Raw genomic sequence first — 16,792 nt, 5'->3', positions numbered from 1 at the left:
CAAATTGAAATATCTATGACAAATTTAAGTTGAATATCTTGTAAAGGGAAGGTGCTATGATAAAAAAAGAACTTGAAAAAAAACAAAAAAAAACGTTTGCGTTTTATGTTTATAGGACTTTTTTGTCTCAAAATGATTCTAGGAATCTGTCATTTCATTTAGTACCTCCAATTTAGGAGCATTCTGTATGTGCTAAAAAATGACTAATTGACCGAAAGATTGCCGTTACCGGTCATCGATAACGTACTAAGATATTTTAAACCATGCAGTGAATCCGGTTGAGAAACACTACTGGTTTCGACCACCGGCTGAATATAGCAAAAAATACAACCATTTTCCACCCCGTATGGCAAGAAAACGGATATTTTAGGTCTTGTCTAGGCTTGACCTTTCGGAGATTACCCCGCTGATTTCTTTCATGAACATGTTACTATACTTACCCCTCTTACGCACGAAAGCTACGCCAGAGAGGAGAACTCTCCCCTCACCATTTCCCCTGTGCCGGCTAGGAGTGGCGCTGTTGTCCATAGTGCCCCATGTTTCTTGAGTACCTTCTCTTAAAATGACGGCAAGGCATTACTCAGGTCAAGCCTCGGCAAGACCTAAAATATCCTTTTTCTACACCTACGGGGTGGAAAAGGGTTGTATTTTAGCTCTGTGCCTTCGGTTTGACCTTTCGGAGAAGTGTTTGGCATCTGCCGGCATTCGGAGTTCTGTGATTATAAGATTAAGAGTAAGAAATAAAACTTCCTCTTTACTCAAAGAATATATAATTTGAAAAAATAAATATAATATTTCCCTAGATTCACAAACAAAACTCAACAACTGTAACAATGCATATATAACTATGAAATATATATATGTAAGAAAGATATTTATATAAAAATTTGAAAGAAAAACATTTTATTCAATGAACAAGATATCTGTCCAATGATATCACATGAGAAATCACAGCATAGAGTTTGATGGATCATACTGAATTGAAGGAACTTCGTAAATTAAGTCTTTTAAATTCTCTTGGTCTTTCAACATTCTTGCAGTAGAGCTTGAAAAAGTTATTTGAACCTAGCAAATTACCCTTCTCCAAGATGGAGTCTATTGAAACATTATTTTGAAAATCGAAAGATTCTACTGCGGAACGGATAGACCCGGGACCCATTTCAATTCTCAAATCCTTAAAAGGTTCTTTGAGCCATCCTGCTATTATTGTCCTTGTTGCTGCTCTAACTGCCCTTCTAGTTGTGATAAAAAGAGGGAAAAGTTTTTTTTTAGCCCTCCTTTGCTCAGACACTTCAATTAGGAGATGAACCCAATTGACCAAGTCTAAGAGTTCATCTCCCGAACTTCTTAGCTCCATACCGGATTGGCTGGCGATACTTGGTTCGATCCGTTTTAGACCCAAACATAGGCCAGAATGTCCTATGTTTTCCTAGAATTCGACAGATGGCAGTGATCTTTATCCAGGCTGATGAGTGTAAGATCATGAATCCTACAACCTGAGGCCAATAGCAACAAGATGGCGGTGTGGCGTGATACTTAAAAAAATTTTCTGATCCGAGGGATGTGTCTTCAACCAGTTTACTAGATCTAGGATATTCCAAATGGTTGACTTGGGCGTAAGACATGCTGAGGTCTTGAGGCCTATGGCTTTCAACATCGTTTTAATCAATGGATGCCCTGGCAGTCGTTCCGCGCCCTCAGACAGGTATGCACAAATATCTGATGCGCTTGGTCCATTGGATCTCACACCCGACCTTTGCTTCCAGGCCGAGTGATAGGTTTGTAAGGCACCAAGCACCCTGAAGAAGTGTGACATCATCTGGTGATATACCTGACATTAACGGAGTCCACCCCGTACCTTCCAAACGAAGGTCCTCTGATCTGGGCGGAGGAAGATCGGTCGAAAGATCGATAAAACCGTGGGACAAATTCCTTAGAATAATTGGAGCTTCTAGATCTCTGTTTGAGGTTTGCCCTCCAGAACGTTCTCCCAACGTGCGACTACTAGAATGAAAGTTCCTTGGGATTTGTTCAAATTTTGCAGAACTAGAGGAGGTGGTGGGAATATCCAGGCGAGCTTGAACACCCAGGGTCTGCTGAACGCGTTTATGAACACTGCTCACGAGTCTCTCGCATCTATCGTTACATATTTTGGAACTACTCGTGATCGGTTCGTCGCAAACAAATCCATTTGCGGGGTTCCCCATTTGGAAAAATCATCGATGTCACATCCGCTTTTAGATGCCAATCGGGAAGAATCAGACCCCTTTGTCAGACAATCTGCCATTGTGTTGCAATGTCCGAGAAGGTAGTAGGGAAATATGGATATCCCAAATTCGTGTGTTATCAAAAGTATCTCTATCGTTAGTTCCAAAACAGCTTTTGATTTCGTCCCCCCTTGATTTCACAAGTAGGCCACAAAAGTTCTGTTGTCTTACTGTTTCATCAGGGATTTTTCCAACAATAATATTTCTTCACGTCTATAAGCACGGTGAACAATTCCTTCTTGTTGATATGCCAAGCTTTCTGAGTCTGTGTCCACGTCCCCGACATCTGCGTCTGTAACTACCATCGACATTCGGCCAAAACCTCCTTGGGAAACAGAAATTTCTTTCTCGGTTGGATCTCTGGCAACCGTTTGCTTGCCCGTTGAAGCCTTCTCGCAAAGAGGCGTCCCATTGGGGTAACCAGAGACGCAAAACCTAGCCTGTCTATCAAAGATTTTCCCGACTCTCAGCTCCAAATACCCTTGCTCGCCAACTGGTGTAGGCTCTCTAGAATTTGTTGAGCCTTCTTGGAGGGTAAGGTATTTCTGGCCTGTTTGGTGTCCCAAATTATACCCAAAAACTCCACTGATTTCAGTGCCTCCAAATTGCACTTTTCTAGGTTTACTTTCCAGCCTAGGCTTTGAAAAAGATCTACTGCGTATTCCAATTGTCTCATCACCGCTGTTGAATATTGGTGTAAGAAAAAAATCGTCCAGATAAACCAATTGCTTATTCGAGAGAAAATCAGAGGAGCACTCGACAGACCGAATGGTAAGCATGTCATTTGAAACACCCTCTTTTTGTAAGAAAAGGAGAGGTAGCTGCGATGCTCTTCCTTTGCTGGAATGTATGCTTGTGATAGGTCCAATTTCCCTGCAAAGTCGCCTTCTTGAAGAAACCCTGGTACCTTGTTTTGACTCACCAGACGGAAACTCTTGGAATTTGAATATCCATTGAGACGCCTTATATTGAAAATCTGCCTCATCTTTTCGTCTTGTTTCGGGACTAAAAATAGTTGAGATAAGAACCCGGTCTTTGCCACCGATGGTTCCACCACCCGTTGGTTTATTAACCTATCGATTTCTTTTAACATAGTTCCTGAAACTTTTGTGGAAAATTTTTTTATAAGAGCTTCTGTTAACGGAACAGAAGGAGGTTTCTCTACAAAGGGAATGGAATACCCTTCTATGGCTTTCATCACGTATGGTGGAGCCCCTAGCTCTTTCCAGATGCTCGAGTACCCTTTGATCTGATCTGATACAAAGGGCGCGTCAAAGACGCCTCTTGCCTTTTGGACGACGCGGCTTGTTGGTTTTTCCTACGTGACCACCCCTGTAGTAGAATAAGAACTCGAACGATTTCGCTAAGATGAGCTCTTAAATTTCGATGGTTGAAATTTAAACAGTCTCTTGTGCTCTAACCGAGTCTTTTTTTGCGAGACAGATGTTCTGTTCCCGGATCTACCGAACCGCTCGTGAAAAACATCGAAAAAACCTCCTTGTGCTGTTACGTTATTTTTCTCAACAAGTGAATTATTTTCAAATATTCTCTAGATGTAACATAAATAAGGTAAAATGAAGCTCGCGGCTTAGCTCTAGTGGAGAAGGGGTGGATTCTATAATTTTTTTCTTAATTTAAAATGAACAGCTCAATAAATAGGGGGGGCGCCAGATAGTTTTAATAATATCAATCGAATATAAACAAGATTCCTACTTTTCTGTAAAATTTCCAAAACTACCAAATTACTAAGTACTTGAAGAGAAAAGCGTTATATTTATGATATGAAATGTAATTAATGAATTTGAATTGAGTGCACTTAAGTATGAACAATAATTTAAAAGAATGAATGCCGGCTTTCATTTACAGAGAATTTCACAGATAATGGTATTCACAATAAAATAATAAACTGTAGGATTTTAGTTAAATTTCAGAGTCTATATATGGTCCAATATGGTTATTCAATATATTCAAAATAAATGATTAATTTTGGTAACTTTCTCTAATGAAAATAAAAGGGTTGTACTCATCCAGAGGGAGAAGTCCAGTTGATGGAAATGTTGAATTCGGTTCGCTCCCAACCGGTTAGAAGTTATTCCAACCCTCAGTATAAGGCAATGGGGGTGCCTATGTCCAAGGGATGTCTTTGCATCAACCAACACGCCAATAATTCAGGTTGATCCACTTATATATCGAATCAGTAAAATATTCAGAAGAATTGAAAGAATTGAAAGCCTGCAATTAAAACTCATGAAGACAATCATTTGAAATTTGTACTTTACATTACCTAAGATGGAGGGCGGCTTTTATAGAAATTTCTATCAGAGTATGTAGAATTTTTATCCCGTACAAGACGGAAATTCTGCTTGATTCCAAAACGTGATATAAATATCCCAAAATAATCAGCAAAATTATGATATTATCTGCAATTTTCCAAATAATCCAACTCAAATGGTCGAAGACAGAAAATCTTTATTCGGATTAGCTGAGATGCTCTACACTCGAGAAATACGGAAAAATGAGTTCTATTATTATTATTATTATTATTATTATACTTGAGGAGCGGGAAAAGATATATTTATTTGAAATGACCACCCCAACACAATTTCTGGCAATTCAATACCAGAATCGCGAACAAGCAGAAACAATTAGAAAGTGTACCTGACGATTCCACTTCAGCGGTACATTCATTCTCCAAGCAGAAATAATATTAAAATAAAAATGATAAAAGGAAAAAAAACGTTACAGTGCTTTCAAAAAATCTGTTGGTTTTTCTTCATCGAAAATGTGCGTCGAAGAAGAGGGAATTTGGTTCAATTTGACTGTTTGAAAGTCCGATTTCGTTTTATATGCTTGACGTCTAATTTTAATGGTTTCTGCTCTATGAGCAAATACTAATTATAAAAGATCATCTGAATAGTTTTCAAAGTTAGAATTGGTATCAATTACAACCGATTTTTGGTCGTCGACAATATCAGGGTGCTTAGCAGTAAGGCCTTTCAAAGCCTCAGCTAGTGCTTTTCTTTGATTTAAAAGGCCATGGCAGATAGTGCCTAATGTATCATCAAATTTTACTAGTAGGTCCGAGGCGAAAGACTTGGTCGCTAAACTTCCCAACTGCGAATTAACTTTGAGAGCCCCAAAAACTGGCGCCGCCTGCAAGCGTTTCTGAACTTCTTTATATCTAATTTTGTTCCACGATTCTGAACGAAAACGTTGGCAGGCAATACCATCTGCCTTTATGATTGGACTGGGCTCCGGAATGTCCGAAGCAGCTTCCCTTACATCAGGTAAAAAATCTAGATCTAGGTTATCTGTGAAAACAATATCTGGCGCTTGCCAAGTTTGGGAGCTCTTCTGATCAGAATTATACAGTAACTCATCTTCCTCTACGGCCGATGACTCGACCTCTGTATATTGAGTTTCTGCTGAATCATCCAGACGAGCGCAGATTGAAGCAAACATTGTATCCACCTTATTCTCAAGAAGGGTGACTCGATCAAATCTTGGTCTCTTCACAACTTGCTCCTTTGAAGAATATCTTCGACGTTTACCATGGGAGTCTTCAGACATTTTTTCTTCTGAACCAGAATCTGACTTCTCACCCAACTGATCTGAAGCTTCTTGCCTGGATATGAGCAAAGGTTTCATATTTTGAAACAGAAAGGTTATCGGGTATGTATTCCTGGCAGGTTACATATTATATATGGACATTGAAGTAATTTTAACATTTAAGACTCACATTGATGTAAGTCCTGCTGTATTGATTTCTGTGTGTTTTTTACAACTTTATGTAATTTTTAGTTGCCCTGAAGAAGGACAAGTTATTGTCCGAAAGCTTGGCTGAAGCAATAAAGAGCTAAAATTGTTCAAGTTTGACTACATACCCGATAACCTTTCTGTTTCCAATTATAAATTGTTAGTCGAGATTTACAAGTAGTTAAAGGTTTCATATCTTTAACCGCCCGATTGAAGATTTCGGATTGGGCGGCCGAACCTCCTATTCGATTGGAAACAGATGGGGGACTCATAATCAGGATCATGCAGAAGGCCCATTCTAACATAGACACTTTGATGTCCCTCTAGGTCTTTCCGACAGATGATCCGCTTCTGGAGAAACTAATGGACACTACTCCCAGAGTAGGAAGTGCAAACCTGATTTTGTTGAGGACCAGGGAATCCACTTGGATTACCCAGCACCTGTTCTTTCGTCAGCTGGGCCACCTTCCACTCGGTCCAACCCTCTGGCAAGTGTGCCTGAGCCAAAAGTTTCAGCCTTTCCAAAATCAAATTACCATTTTCTGTCTCTGCAGATTCTTCAAGCAGTTCACCCATTTTGATAAAGTGGGTTGGCAGTGCCATCTGGAGAATAGAGAGTTAAATTAGAAAGTCTGAAATGTTCAAGACTAAAGCTAACCCTGAGAGAGTGAAGCTGTGGTACAGATATTCAGCTGAACAGTCTCAGTTAAACAAAGTATTTCGGCTGCGTTTGCAGAGCCTTTCTGTTGCGTTTGCGGAGCCTTTCGACTGCGTTTGTGGAGCCTTCGGCTGCGTTTGTGGAGCCTTTCGGCAGATTTTGAGAAGCCTTTCGACTGCGTTTGTAGAGCCTTCGGCTGGTAAGGAGGGGAGAATTCACCTCTCTGGCGTAGCTTCCGCTCGTAAGAGGGGTAAGTATAGTCACATGTTCATGAAATAAATCAGCGGGATAATCTCCGAAAGGTCAAGTCGAAGGCACAGAGCTAAAATACATGATATGGCTCATTCGACAGTGACGACACTACGTTAAAATTGAGCCTAAAAATGGCGAATGGGGCGGAGCTTAAACATAGAACTCAATTAACTGAACTGACTCTCCGTCAAAATTAAAATTATTGGACCTGATTTGTATGTATAACAAATTTATTCAACTAAAGAATAATACAGTAAAATGGGCCTTACATTTTGAATAAATCCCTAAATTAGGTAAACGTAGTTTGGCGAGTCTTTCTCGAGCCAAGATTTATGTGCGCCCTCTCCCGGGGGGTATTGTGTTTCGTCCCGAGATCGCTGGTGGACTCTTCAGTTAGGCTATCCAGCGATCTCTGCCTAAGACACACCTTCTCTCATATCGTTGAGAAGTGACTGTGTTTTTTTTTGTCAAAGCAGGGGGAATCCATTTACAGATGAACCTTATCCTAAGGAACAAGTTTGAGGGTCCTGGCTCATCAAGAGCGAGAATACTCACTAAACCTAACCTGCTGCTTCTTAGGTTTCGGGCATAAAGCCTATAAACCATTTTTCTCTTGGTCGGATAAATTTCTACTTGCACACTATTGTGCTGGGTTATTCGGGAGTCCTTTTTATTCGGATTGTTTCTTCAATTTGATGTATTTTCTTGAGTTTACTATATATTTAGGTCAAGTTTCGCAATTGATCCCTGGGTCTTTTGCGGTAGGTATTCATTCTTCTTGCATCTTCGGCAGGGTCGTAATCAATTAATCTTCTCAATTCTTCGTTGGGATGTTCTATCAATTTTTCGAATATTCTTTCGGCTTTTTTCTTCATGTAGTTAGTTATTCTGTCCCATTTTAGGTCTCTGTGGATTTGGATGTTTCTAACAAACCAAGGGGCATCTATTGCCCATCTTAGATATTTATCTTCCGTTGATTGAATTCTCTTGATGTGGTTCTTTGCCGCGTATCCCCAAGCCACTGAGCCGTACGTGAGTTGGGGTCTGGCAACGGCTTTAATTATTCTGAGTTTGGTGTTTATGTCCATTAGGCTTCTTCTTCCGATGATTGGGTATAGACGGCTCATCGCTTTGTTGGTTTTATCCACCGCATACTTAACATGTTGTTTCCACGTTAGTCCCGTATCCATGATCTCACCGAGGTATTTTGCTTCGTTTTGCCATTCAACTTCGTTGCCGTCAATTGATAATTTTTCCTCCATTTGTAATCTTCTCTTTTGCAGTAGGATAGCTTGGCTTTTCTGTCCGTTTATTTCAATCTTTCATTTAATGCACCATTTGGTTATTTCATCTGCTACTTCTTGTAATCTTTGGTGTATGATATTTGCTCTTCTGTGTTCGACTGCTATTCCTGTGTCATCCGCATAAAGGGCAAGCAAATCTATCGGATTCCTTGGTATATCATGTATAATAACTTTTGGCACGGCTCCCTTCTTCACAGCGACGGAATATGACGCGACCTCAGCATCGGTTGTGGGGGTTATTGGCACTTGGGCAACAGCCTGGGAAGTGACTATGTTGCTCAGATCTTCTTTTTGTATAAGGACCGGAATTTATATTCCCTTCGCCTCTACTTTCCTTTCACCTATTTTCTGCTTTTGTCTGGTCAGGAGGATTTCCTCCCTACTTAATGTCACTTTTTTCTTCTATCTAGTTCTTTGAAAGAGGTATTTCCTCTTATCGGTCGTTCTTACTTTAATTTGTATTATCTTTCTTAATTCCTTATTCTCGTGCTCTTTCAACGTCTCTATTGTCTTCTTTCTATGCTTATTGACTATTTCTTCAATAGTTTCAATTTTCAGTTCTTCTCTGATTTGTTGGTTAGTTATATACCATGGGGCGCCAACCGCTGTTCTTAAAATTTAGTGCACTTTGCAACTGGTCATTTTTGTTGTCCTTCGTATTGTACCAGGTAACTCCTGCATACGTAATGCTTGGTATTAGCACTATTTTTATTATCTTCAGCTTGTTTTCTAAAGAAAGTTTACTTCTAGGGTTGAGCAATGGGTACAATCTGCCGTGCAATTGCCTTGTCTTTTGTCTGTTTTCTTCTATCTGTTTGTTAAAATTCATTCTTTCATCCAGTATAACTCCCAGATATTTTGCTTCCTTTTTCCATTCTATCGTCTGGTTATCTATTCTGACGTTTCCTGCTCTTTCTTTCTTTACTGTTGTTCCTCCGAAGTAGATTGCAACTGTTTTCGATTTGTTAACTTTGAATCTCCATTTCTCGAAGTATTCCATCAGTGTATCTAGGTCTATCTGTAGCTGCTTAGTGATTGTTTTCCGCATTCTACTGTGAAAGTATATGGCAGTGTCATCTGCAAACTGGGCTATCTTGCATCTATTCATTTTCGGTATTTCTGCCATATATATGTTAAACAGCAGCGGTCCTATCACCGATCCTTGGGGAATTCCGGCTTCTATTTCTCTAATCGTTGACCTGGTGCTGTCGATATTCACCCTAAATTTTCTATTTGCCAGGTGCGATTGTATCAATTTCGTAAGTTTAATTGGAAATTTCATCAACTTCATTTTGTAGATCAATCCCTGATGCCACATGAGGTTCATTTGCTCCTTAATATTTTCCGTTATTCTTACCAGTTGATGAATCGTTGAATGATCTTTACGAAATCCAAACTGGTGATCAGGAATTATTTTCTTTTCTTCTACGAAATCTGTCAGTCTTCTGTGTATAATTTCTCTACCACTTTACTGATTGCCGATAATAGGCTTATGGGCCGATAATTCGTTGGATCTTTTTTGTTTTTTCCTTTTTTCCAAATTAATATTGTTTCCGCCGTTTTCCATTTGTTTGGATAATATCCTGTTTTTAGTATGAATCTGGCTATTTCAACGATTTCATCTCGAGCTTCTCCTGGTAAGTTTTTAATTGCTTGATTGAGTATTCCGTCTATTCCAGGTGCTTTTCTATTTTTTGAAGTTTTGATAATTTCTTCGACTTCTTCTTCAGTCACTTCGGTTGAATCTTCTTCCATTTCATTGTGATCTTCGTCTGTAATATTTCCATGTAATTCGACTGATTGGTTGAATTGGTCGTCGCTGATTTTTTGATTCGGCTTGAATTGATGTTCCAGAGATTCCGCAAACATTTCTGCCTTTTCTTCATTAGTGACAGCTACTTGATTTCCCTTTTTGAGTGCTGGAATCTTCGCTTTCATTTTCCTTCCAGTTAGTGCTGTCGTCATTTTCCACAGTGATTGGTCTTCTGTGTCTAGTTCTTCTAACTTCTTGTCCCAGTCTTCGTTGAACACTTGTCCGACTCTGTTTTTCACATCGTTCGTCAGTTTATTGAGTATAGTTTTGTCACTGGGGTTTAATGTGCGTCTATACTGTTTCTTCGCCTTTTTCTTCTCCTCTAACAAAATTCTCACGTCTAGAGGTAGCGGTCTCTTCTTCGGTATTTTTTTGATCTTAGTGGACTGTACTTCAGCTTCGATCATTCTTTTTTCTAGATCCTCGATTGCTTCGTCTACCTGTTCTTTGCTTTCTATATTAACACGTTTTATTTGAATTATTTCGTTAAATTTTGCCCAATTAATTGTTTTTCGGTCTGTGGGTAATCTGTCTGTTCTGATTTCTAATGTCAAGATCACTGGGCTGTGATACGATGAGAGATCCATCTTAGTTTCTATATCGTAATTCGCTGATACATTTTTCATTAGTGCTATATCCAGTACGTCCATAGTACCTGTGGTTTCGTGGATATGAGTGGGATCTTCTGGGCCTAGTACTAGCAGATTGTATTTGTCTGCTATGGCTCTCAGTTTGGTTCCTTGGGGATTTGTCTTCCTGCTATTCCAATCAGGATGCTTCGCATTTAAATCTCCCGCGATTATCGTAGGTTTTTTAGTTCGGAAGAAGTTCTTTACATCGGCTTCTTCTAATCCATTGTTCGGGGAACGGTACACAGAGTAAATGTTTATTTCACCTGCCTTCGTTTTAACACTCACCCCTGTTTCTTCGATATTTGCAGTTTGGACTTCTGGTAGTTCGTGGTGTACAATTCCTCTTTTCACTAAGACGGCTGTACCTCCTCCTCTACCTTGTTCTCTGTCTTTTCTGTATACTTCATAATTTCTTATTTTGAATACTTTGGTTGGCTTCAAATAGGTTTCACCCAAGAGAAGTATATCAATTTATTTTCTTCCAAGAAAAGAGTTAATTCCTGTCTTTTTTGGAAGACTGAGTTTGCGTTCCAAAACGCAATGGTAAGATTTTTATTATTTGTGTGGTTCATTTCTTCTAGAAAAGCTTAATCAGTTTTTCCTGCTCTTCTAAGAAGGCGATCTTTTGCTTCATTGTCGCGTTGGTAGTGCAAAATTGTAGAGTCATTCTTCCTAGAATGGCAGCTATATTGTCATCGTTTTTAATAGATTTTTTCCCTTCTTTAGGTTGCTTTTCCTCTTTGTTTTCTGGGATTTTTTCTCCATCCTTTTTAGCTTCTTCCTTTTGGCATCCATACTTTTTCTATTTTCCATTATTTTGGTCCACGGATTTTCTTTGGGTAGTGGAGCATCTCGATATTTGGGTTTTTGATTGATTTGATTTATTCACTCATGATTAAGACATTTTTATTCATTTATTTTTTTTTGTATACTGTTGTCACGACGTTCAAGGAAGGAAATTCTTGTTTTTTTTTCAGAACTAACAGGCGAACCTCTAGTGAGCCTCTGTTCATCGTGTTTAATTGCAATATTTAATAGATTATTATATTAGGTTGTGTTGAAAGCAATAAACTTTTTATTATTATTATTATATATTATTATTTCTATGGCAAAACCACAGCAATGCTTAGTGATATATTGTAACAAGAAATGAAGCCGCGACTGGACGTTAAAGGCCTACTTCGATGTTGATAATTCCTGAATGGACTATAATGAATGATCCTGAATTTTAAACTGTGAGCGGCAATCTATAGTCCAAAGCGAACTTTTACGATACAATTATTCATAAAAAAGATCTTATCGTAGGAACGTAAAGAGTATCTAGAATATTAAAATATTTTCTATAGTAGAATCTTCATGGCAAATAGGAAGTCAAAGAAGGATTTAATACTAAACGTGAGTTTATTATACAATCCAAGTATTTAGCTTGGAAAACAAAGAACCTACAATCATAACATGCTATTAATCATGTTGATATAAAAAAATAAGTGAACATTTTTTGATTATCCTGTTGAAAATTCAACAATTCTAAAAAATGTATAAATGGTGAATATTGATAATTATTTAAATATACTGTACAATTGTAAAATTTGTCTATCAACATTGACCGTTCAAAATTTTAATCATTATGTCACATCAGTTCTGAATTCATATATGTTCATACATCTAGATTGGTTGTATTTAACCAATCAGGCACAGTATCCACGTCCCATATCAGGGGTGCCAACAATGGAAATACACAAAACAAGACTAGAAGTGATATAACTGCTACTCCTGCACCAACTTTGGCCATTTCGGATGAGGGCATGTTGCATGGGGCTGCTGCTATTGCGTTGGGGGGTGTTGACACAGGTAGGCAGTAAGCAAAAGAACAACTCAAGGCTGCTGGCATCATAAGATACATTGGATGGATGTTGGCAACCTTCAAAAATAGTTTGAATATTATATTCAAGAGCTTGGTACCGATGATAGATAAAGTTTAAATGGTAAAAGAACACTAACCTCTGAAATTTCAGCCATTACTGGTAAAATCACATTACACACAGCTATGTTACTTGAAAACTGCGTTAATAAACAAGCCAAAAGACAAGCTATCACCATGATCGCTATCCTTGGCAAAGTAACCACATCTCCCAAGTAGAGGACGATGAAGTGGTTCATTCCGCTAGCCTTTGATCCTTCAGCCAGAGCAAAACCACCCCCTAGTAAAAATATTAAACCCCAGGGAAGCTTCTGCTGTACAATTTTCCAGGTTAGGAGTGCTGGAGATGGCGTTTTCGGTCTTTTTGTTTCATCTTTGCTGAAGATGTGTATGAAATCAGGCTTTGCTGGGATGATAAAAAAGAGCATAACTACAATCAAAGCTGCTGTTGCATCTTTTACCTGAGAAAATGAAACATCAAAGGAAAAATGAATGATAAAGAATTATCTTTAAATTTATTTGAATTTATTTTTGAAAACGATAAACAATTCCTCTATAAATGAAGTTCAATATTTTGCTTAATTTATTATGATTATAATCACTGACATTGATGGTTGAAATTCATAAATAATGATTCTGTCCTAATTATACAAATAGTTCCTATTATATTTTCTCATCTAGGCAGTATCCATTGAAGGACGCCCTTAATTTTTTTTCAACATTGTCAGTGAAAACACTAAGTGAATATGAATGGTTACCTTATTTACTCATCATTGTGGGTGTCGTTGCATTCAACTGATCCTTTTGAAGAGTAGCATGAAGGAAATTAGATTATAGCTATAAGGAAGTGCAATGGAACTCAGGAATGATAATAAGCACATAAATTATTAAATTAAGGTGGGTGCTTTCTGTGAATTTCAAGGCTGAAATGGGACTATAGAAAGAATAATTTGGAAATAGAAAAAAATTGCATACGTTTCAGTAGGCCTTTTCTGGATTACTTAATAAATTTGGGAAATTCAGATGCATCCTCATTTTAGTATAAAGAGGGGATAATGGGAGAAATATGGGCGATGATTTATTAAACAAAACAGCAGGGCAGGGGGGGTGTTGTACCCCCTGAATTCCCTTGGCTATGTCCGTGAGCCAAATATTGAAAGTATTGGTCTGAAGATTCATTTCCTTGTGAGGTCATATTGTATTTGACTTTCAAAGGATTTTAGGAAAGTGGGTTATCCAAAACTAAAACCAACTAATGCCAACGTTTCGCGGATATATTTCCACTTCTTCAGGGCTACAAGAGAGAAATTTACGAAGATTAAATAATGTATCATTTCTTCAGTTAACATTAAATTATCAAATTCTTAAACTGCTTCGAAACAAATTCTAAACACACATATACAATAAAAGATGATAAAAATATATTGATCTAAATACATATCAAAATTCATAGATTCGATTTTTTTTTTATTTATCTTATTATGGAATTGACTAAAACACTACCAATTAACTCGTAAAACCTTAACAAAGTTGAAACTTATGTTTTCCACATAAGAGATCTTAATATGAGCTTGTTGAGCAAATTGAAACAGAAATAAACATCAATTAGGAGAATCTTGTCGTGATCTTCCATGAAATCGATCGTCCTCTACAATACAAATTGTCACTATCAATGAGAGTGTCAAACTGATGTGTTTACCTTATTCTTGAACCTGTTCAACTACAGGTCGAGTCTGCAATATGTTATTTGAATGTAGGAATCCTGATTCACGGTGTTAAATATCTGTTTTTGAAAAGATTCAAAATATTGTTGTATATTAAGGATTAAGCTCAAATTTTGTGTGTCCGTTCGGCAATTGACAGTTTCATTCAGATTAATGTATATCATTTCACTAAGGTTTCGTTTTATATAATTACTTTCTACATCCTAATTGATGTTTATTTCTGTTTCTATTTGCTCAACAAGCTCATATTAAGATCTTTTATGTGGAAAACATAAGTTTCAACTTTGGTAAGTTTTACGAGTTAATTGGTATTGTTTTAGTCAATTCCATAATAAGATAAATAAAAAAAAAATCGAATCTATGAATTTTAATATGTATTTAGATCAATATATTTTTATCGTCTTTTATTGTATATGTGTGTTTAGAATTTGTTTCGAAGCAGTTTGAGAAATTGATAATTTAATGTTAACTGAAGAAATGATTGTACATTATTTAATCTTCGTAAATTTCTCTCTTGTAGCCCTGAAGAAGTGGAAATATATCCGCGAAACGTTGGCATTAGTTGGTTTTAGTTTTGGATAACCCACTTTCCTAAAATCCTGTGAAAATCAAATACAATTGAAAGTATTTTGCAATTTCAAACTAGTATGAAAAATAAAATATTAGGTCATAATGGAAAATTATTTCACGTGAGTCAAAAGTTCAACCTCTCTGAGCAATTGGTGCCTGAATGAATGAGTGCTCAAATGGAATTAGTGTTTTCATCATGTTTTTTATCACCTCATGTGAAATTATACATAAAAATCTGAGGAATCTCACCTTGTGTTGAGTGATTAGCTCTGCCCATCCAGTGATAAACTGTGGCTTCCTGAAGAACCACAACAAGACCGAGAGTACGAAGCAGACAGCCACCGATGCTTCATGGAAAGACATAGGACCCATCTCTTCGATTTTTTGACAGATCAACTTTCTAGCCACAATCTCTCCTTGGGTACCCACCCTTATTTTTTTCGCATCTTTGGAATGCGGCCTGAACAGTCCCATAAACCAGAACTGAAGCCATGCCAGAGAAAGATACATCATTATGAGCATAAGAGGTATGTTGACCATCATCCACTTGGCGAATTCTACACCTGGGGAGTTCGGGAAAGATGTTTCGTAGATGCCTTTGAAGGTTAGGTTGGTTCCGCTGCCTACTATACATCCTGTATATCATGGAAACATAATTAAAATCAAATCTTTTTGTGGTCTTATGAAATTTCTTGAATAATTCTCATTCTTATTATGTGTACAACTTCGCTGCCGCCGTTTTAAGATAAATAGCTGTATCGGTAAATGGTAGTCGGAACAAATAGATCGCAGATGTCATACAATATGCTTGAGTATTTCTAAAAATGACGCCATCGAAATATTAGTCGATTTTTGTCTGAATCAAGTTATTCTCGATTAATAATGTCAGTCTACGAGCAAATTCTCGTCATCTGCGGGATTTTCTGTTTTGATAAGAAGAAATCTGCGGCTGAGGCTCATCGAATGCTATCAAATGCCTATGTTCAGATCACTATTAGTGAAAGAACGTGTCGAGAGTGGTTTCAACGTTTCAAGAACGGTGTTTTTGACGTCGAAGACCAGCATGGTGGTGGAAGAGGAAAGGAATTGGAGGCATTACATACAAAATTGGAAGGATAATTGGGAGTGACGCAACAAGCCATTTCAAAACGCCTGAAAGTCATGGAAATGATTCAGAAACAAGGAAATTGGGTACCGTACGATTTGAAACCGAGATATGTTGAACGGCGTTTGTTTGCTTGTGAACAGCTGCTTGCAAGGAAAATACGGAAATAATTTCTGCATCGCATTGTGAGTAGAGACGATAATCTCAAGCGCAGAAAAGCATGGGGATATCCCGGCCAAGCTTCCACGTCGACGGCAAAACCGAATTATTCACGGTTCCAAGGTCATACTCAGTAATCGGTGGGACCAGCTCGGCGTAGTGTATTATGAATTGTTAAAACCGACTGAAACAATCATAGGCGATCGTAATCGAACGCAACTAATGCGTTTGAGTCGCGCATTGAAAGACAAACGACCGCAATACAACGAGAGACATGATAAAGTGATTTTACAGCATGACAATGCTCGACCCCATGTGGCCGAAGTGGTCAAGACATACTTGGAAATGTTGAAATGGAAAGTTCTACCACACCCGTCCAGACGTTCCTCCCTCGGACTATCACTTGTTCCGATTAATGGCACACGGCCTGGCTGACCAGCAATTCCGATCTAATGAAGAAGTAAAAAGTTTTTTCAATGAGGGATCCGTTTGCTGTCCGAAAGATAGGAGAAAGTAGTGGCCTGCGATGGACAGAACTTGAATCATAAATGTATAACCAGTTTTTTCAGAATAGAGCTTCGAATTTCGGAAAAAAACGGCGGAAGCAAAGTTGTACGCCTATGTATAACGA

At 38.0% G+C, this 16,792-nt stretch overlaps 2 protein-coding genes and 1 long non-coding RNA gene across 6 annotated transcripts in view; all 3 read right to left on the bottom strand.

The window, feature by feature from the left end:
* Positions 1-3,771: 3,771 nt before the first annotated feature.
* On the bottom strand, positions 3,772-4,658 carry LOC123674940. Its single transcript, XR_006746724.1, has 2 exons — positions 4,552-4,658; positions 3,772-4,499 (listed from the first exon to the last, which is right to left on the bottom strand). It is a non-coding gene; the product is annotated as an uncharacterized LOC123674940 (long non-coding RNA).
* A 3,597-nt stretch (positions 4,659-8,255) lies between these two features.
* Positions 8,256-12,134, bottom strand: LOC123675461. Its single transcript, XM_045610821.1, has 3 exons — positions 12,129-12,134; positions 9,852-11,117; positions 8,256-8,495 (listed from the first exon to the last, which is right to left on the bottom strand). Exons 1-3 carry the CDS (start codon positions 12,132-12,134, stop codon positions 8,256-8,258), a joined length of 1,512 nt encoding a protein of 503 aa, XP_045466777.1.
* The window catches only part of LOC123674488 (protein I'm not dead yet-like), a 70,044-nt gene continuing 65,316 nt past the window's right edge, over positions 12,065-16,792 (bottom strand). For all 4 annotated transcript variants that reach the window (XM_045609375.1, XM_045609376.1, XM_045609374.1 and 1 more), the window contains exons 4-6: positions 15,147-15,532; positions 12,684-13,064; positions 12,065-12,603 (exon numbers count right to left, since the gene is read on the bottom strand). In XM_045609375.1, the coding sequence (XP_045465331.1) occupies positions 12,340-12,603; positions 12,684-13,064; positions 15,147-15,532 (1,031 nt within the window). In that variant the 3' untranslated portion in view covers positions 12,065-12,339. The remainder of the gene's footprint in view (positions 12,604-12,683; positions 13,065-15,146; positions 15,533-16,792) is intronic.

The sequence above is a fragment of the Harmonia axyridis genome, chromosome 3 (assembly GCF_914767665.1).
Source record: "Harmonia axyridis chromosome 3, icHarAxyr1.1, whole genome shotgun sequence".
Taxonomy (NCBI): Eukaryota; Metazoa; Arthropoda; class Insecta; order Coleoptera; family Coccinellidae; genus Harmonia; species Harmonia axyridis.
The sequence above is the reverse complement of the archived record's forward strand: the minus strand, read 5'-3'. Positions and strand labels throughout refer to the sequence as shown.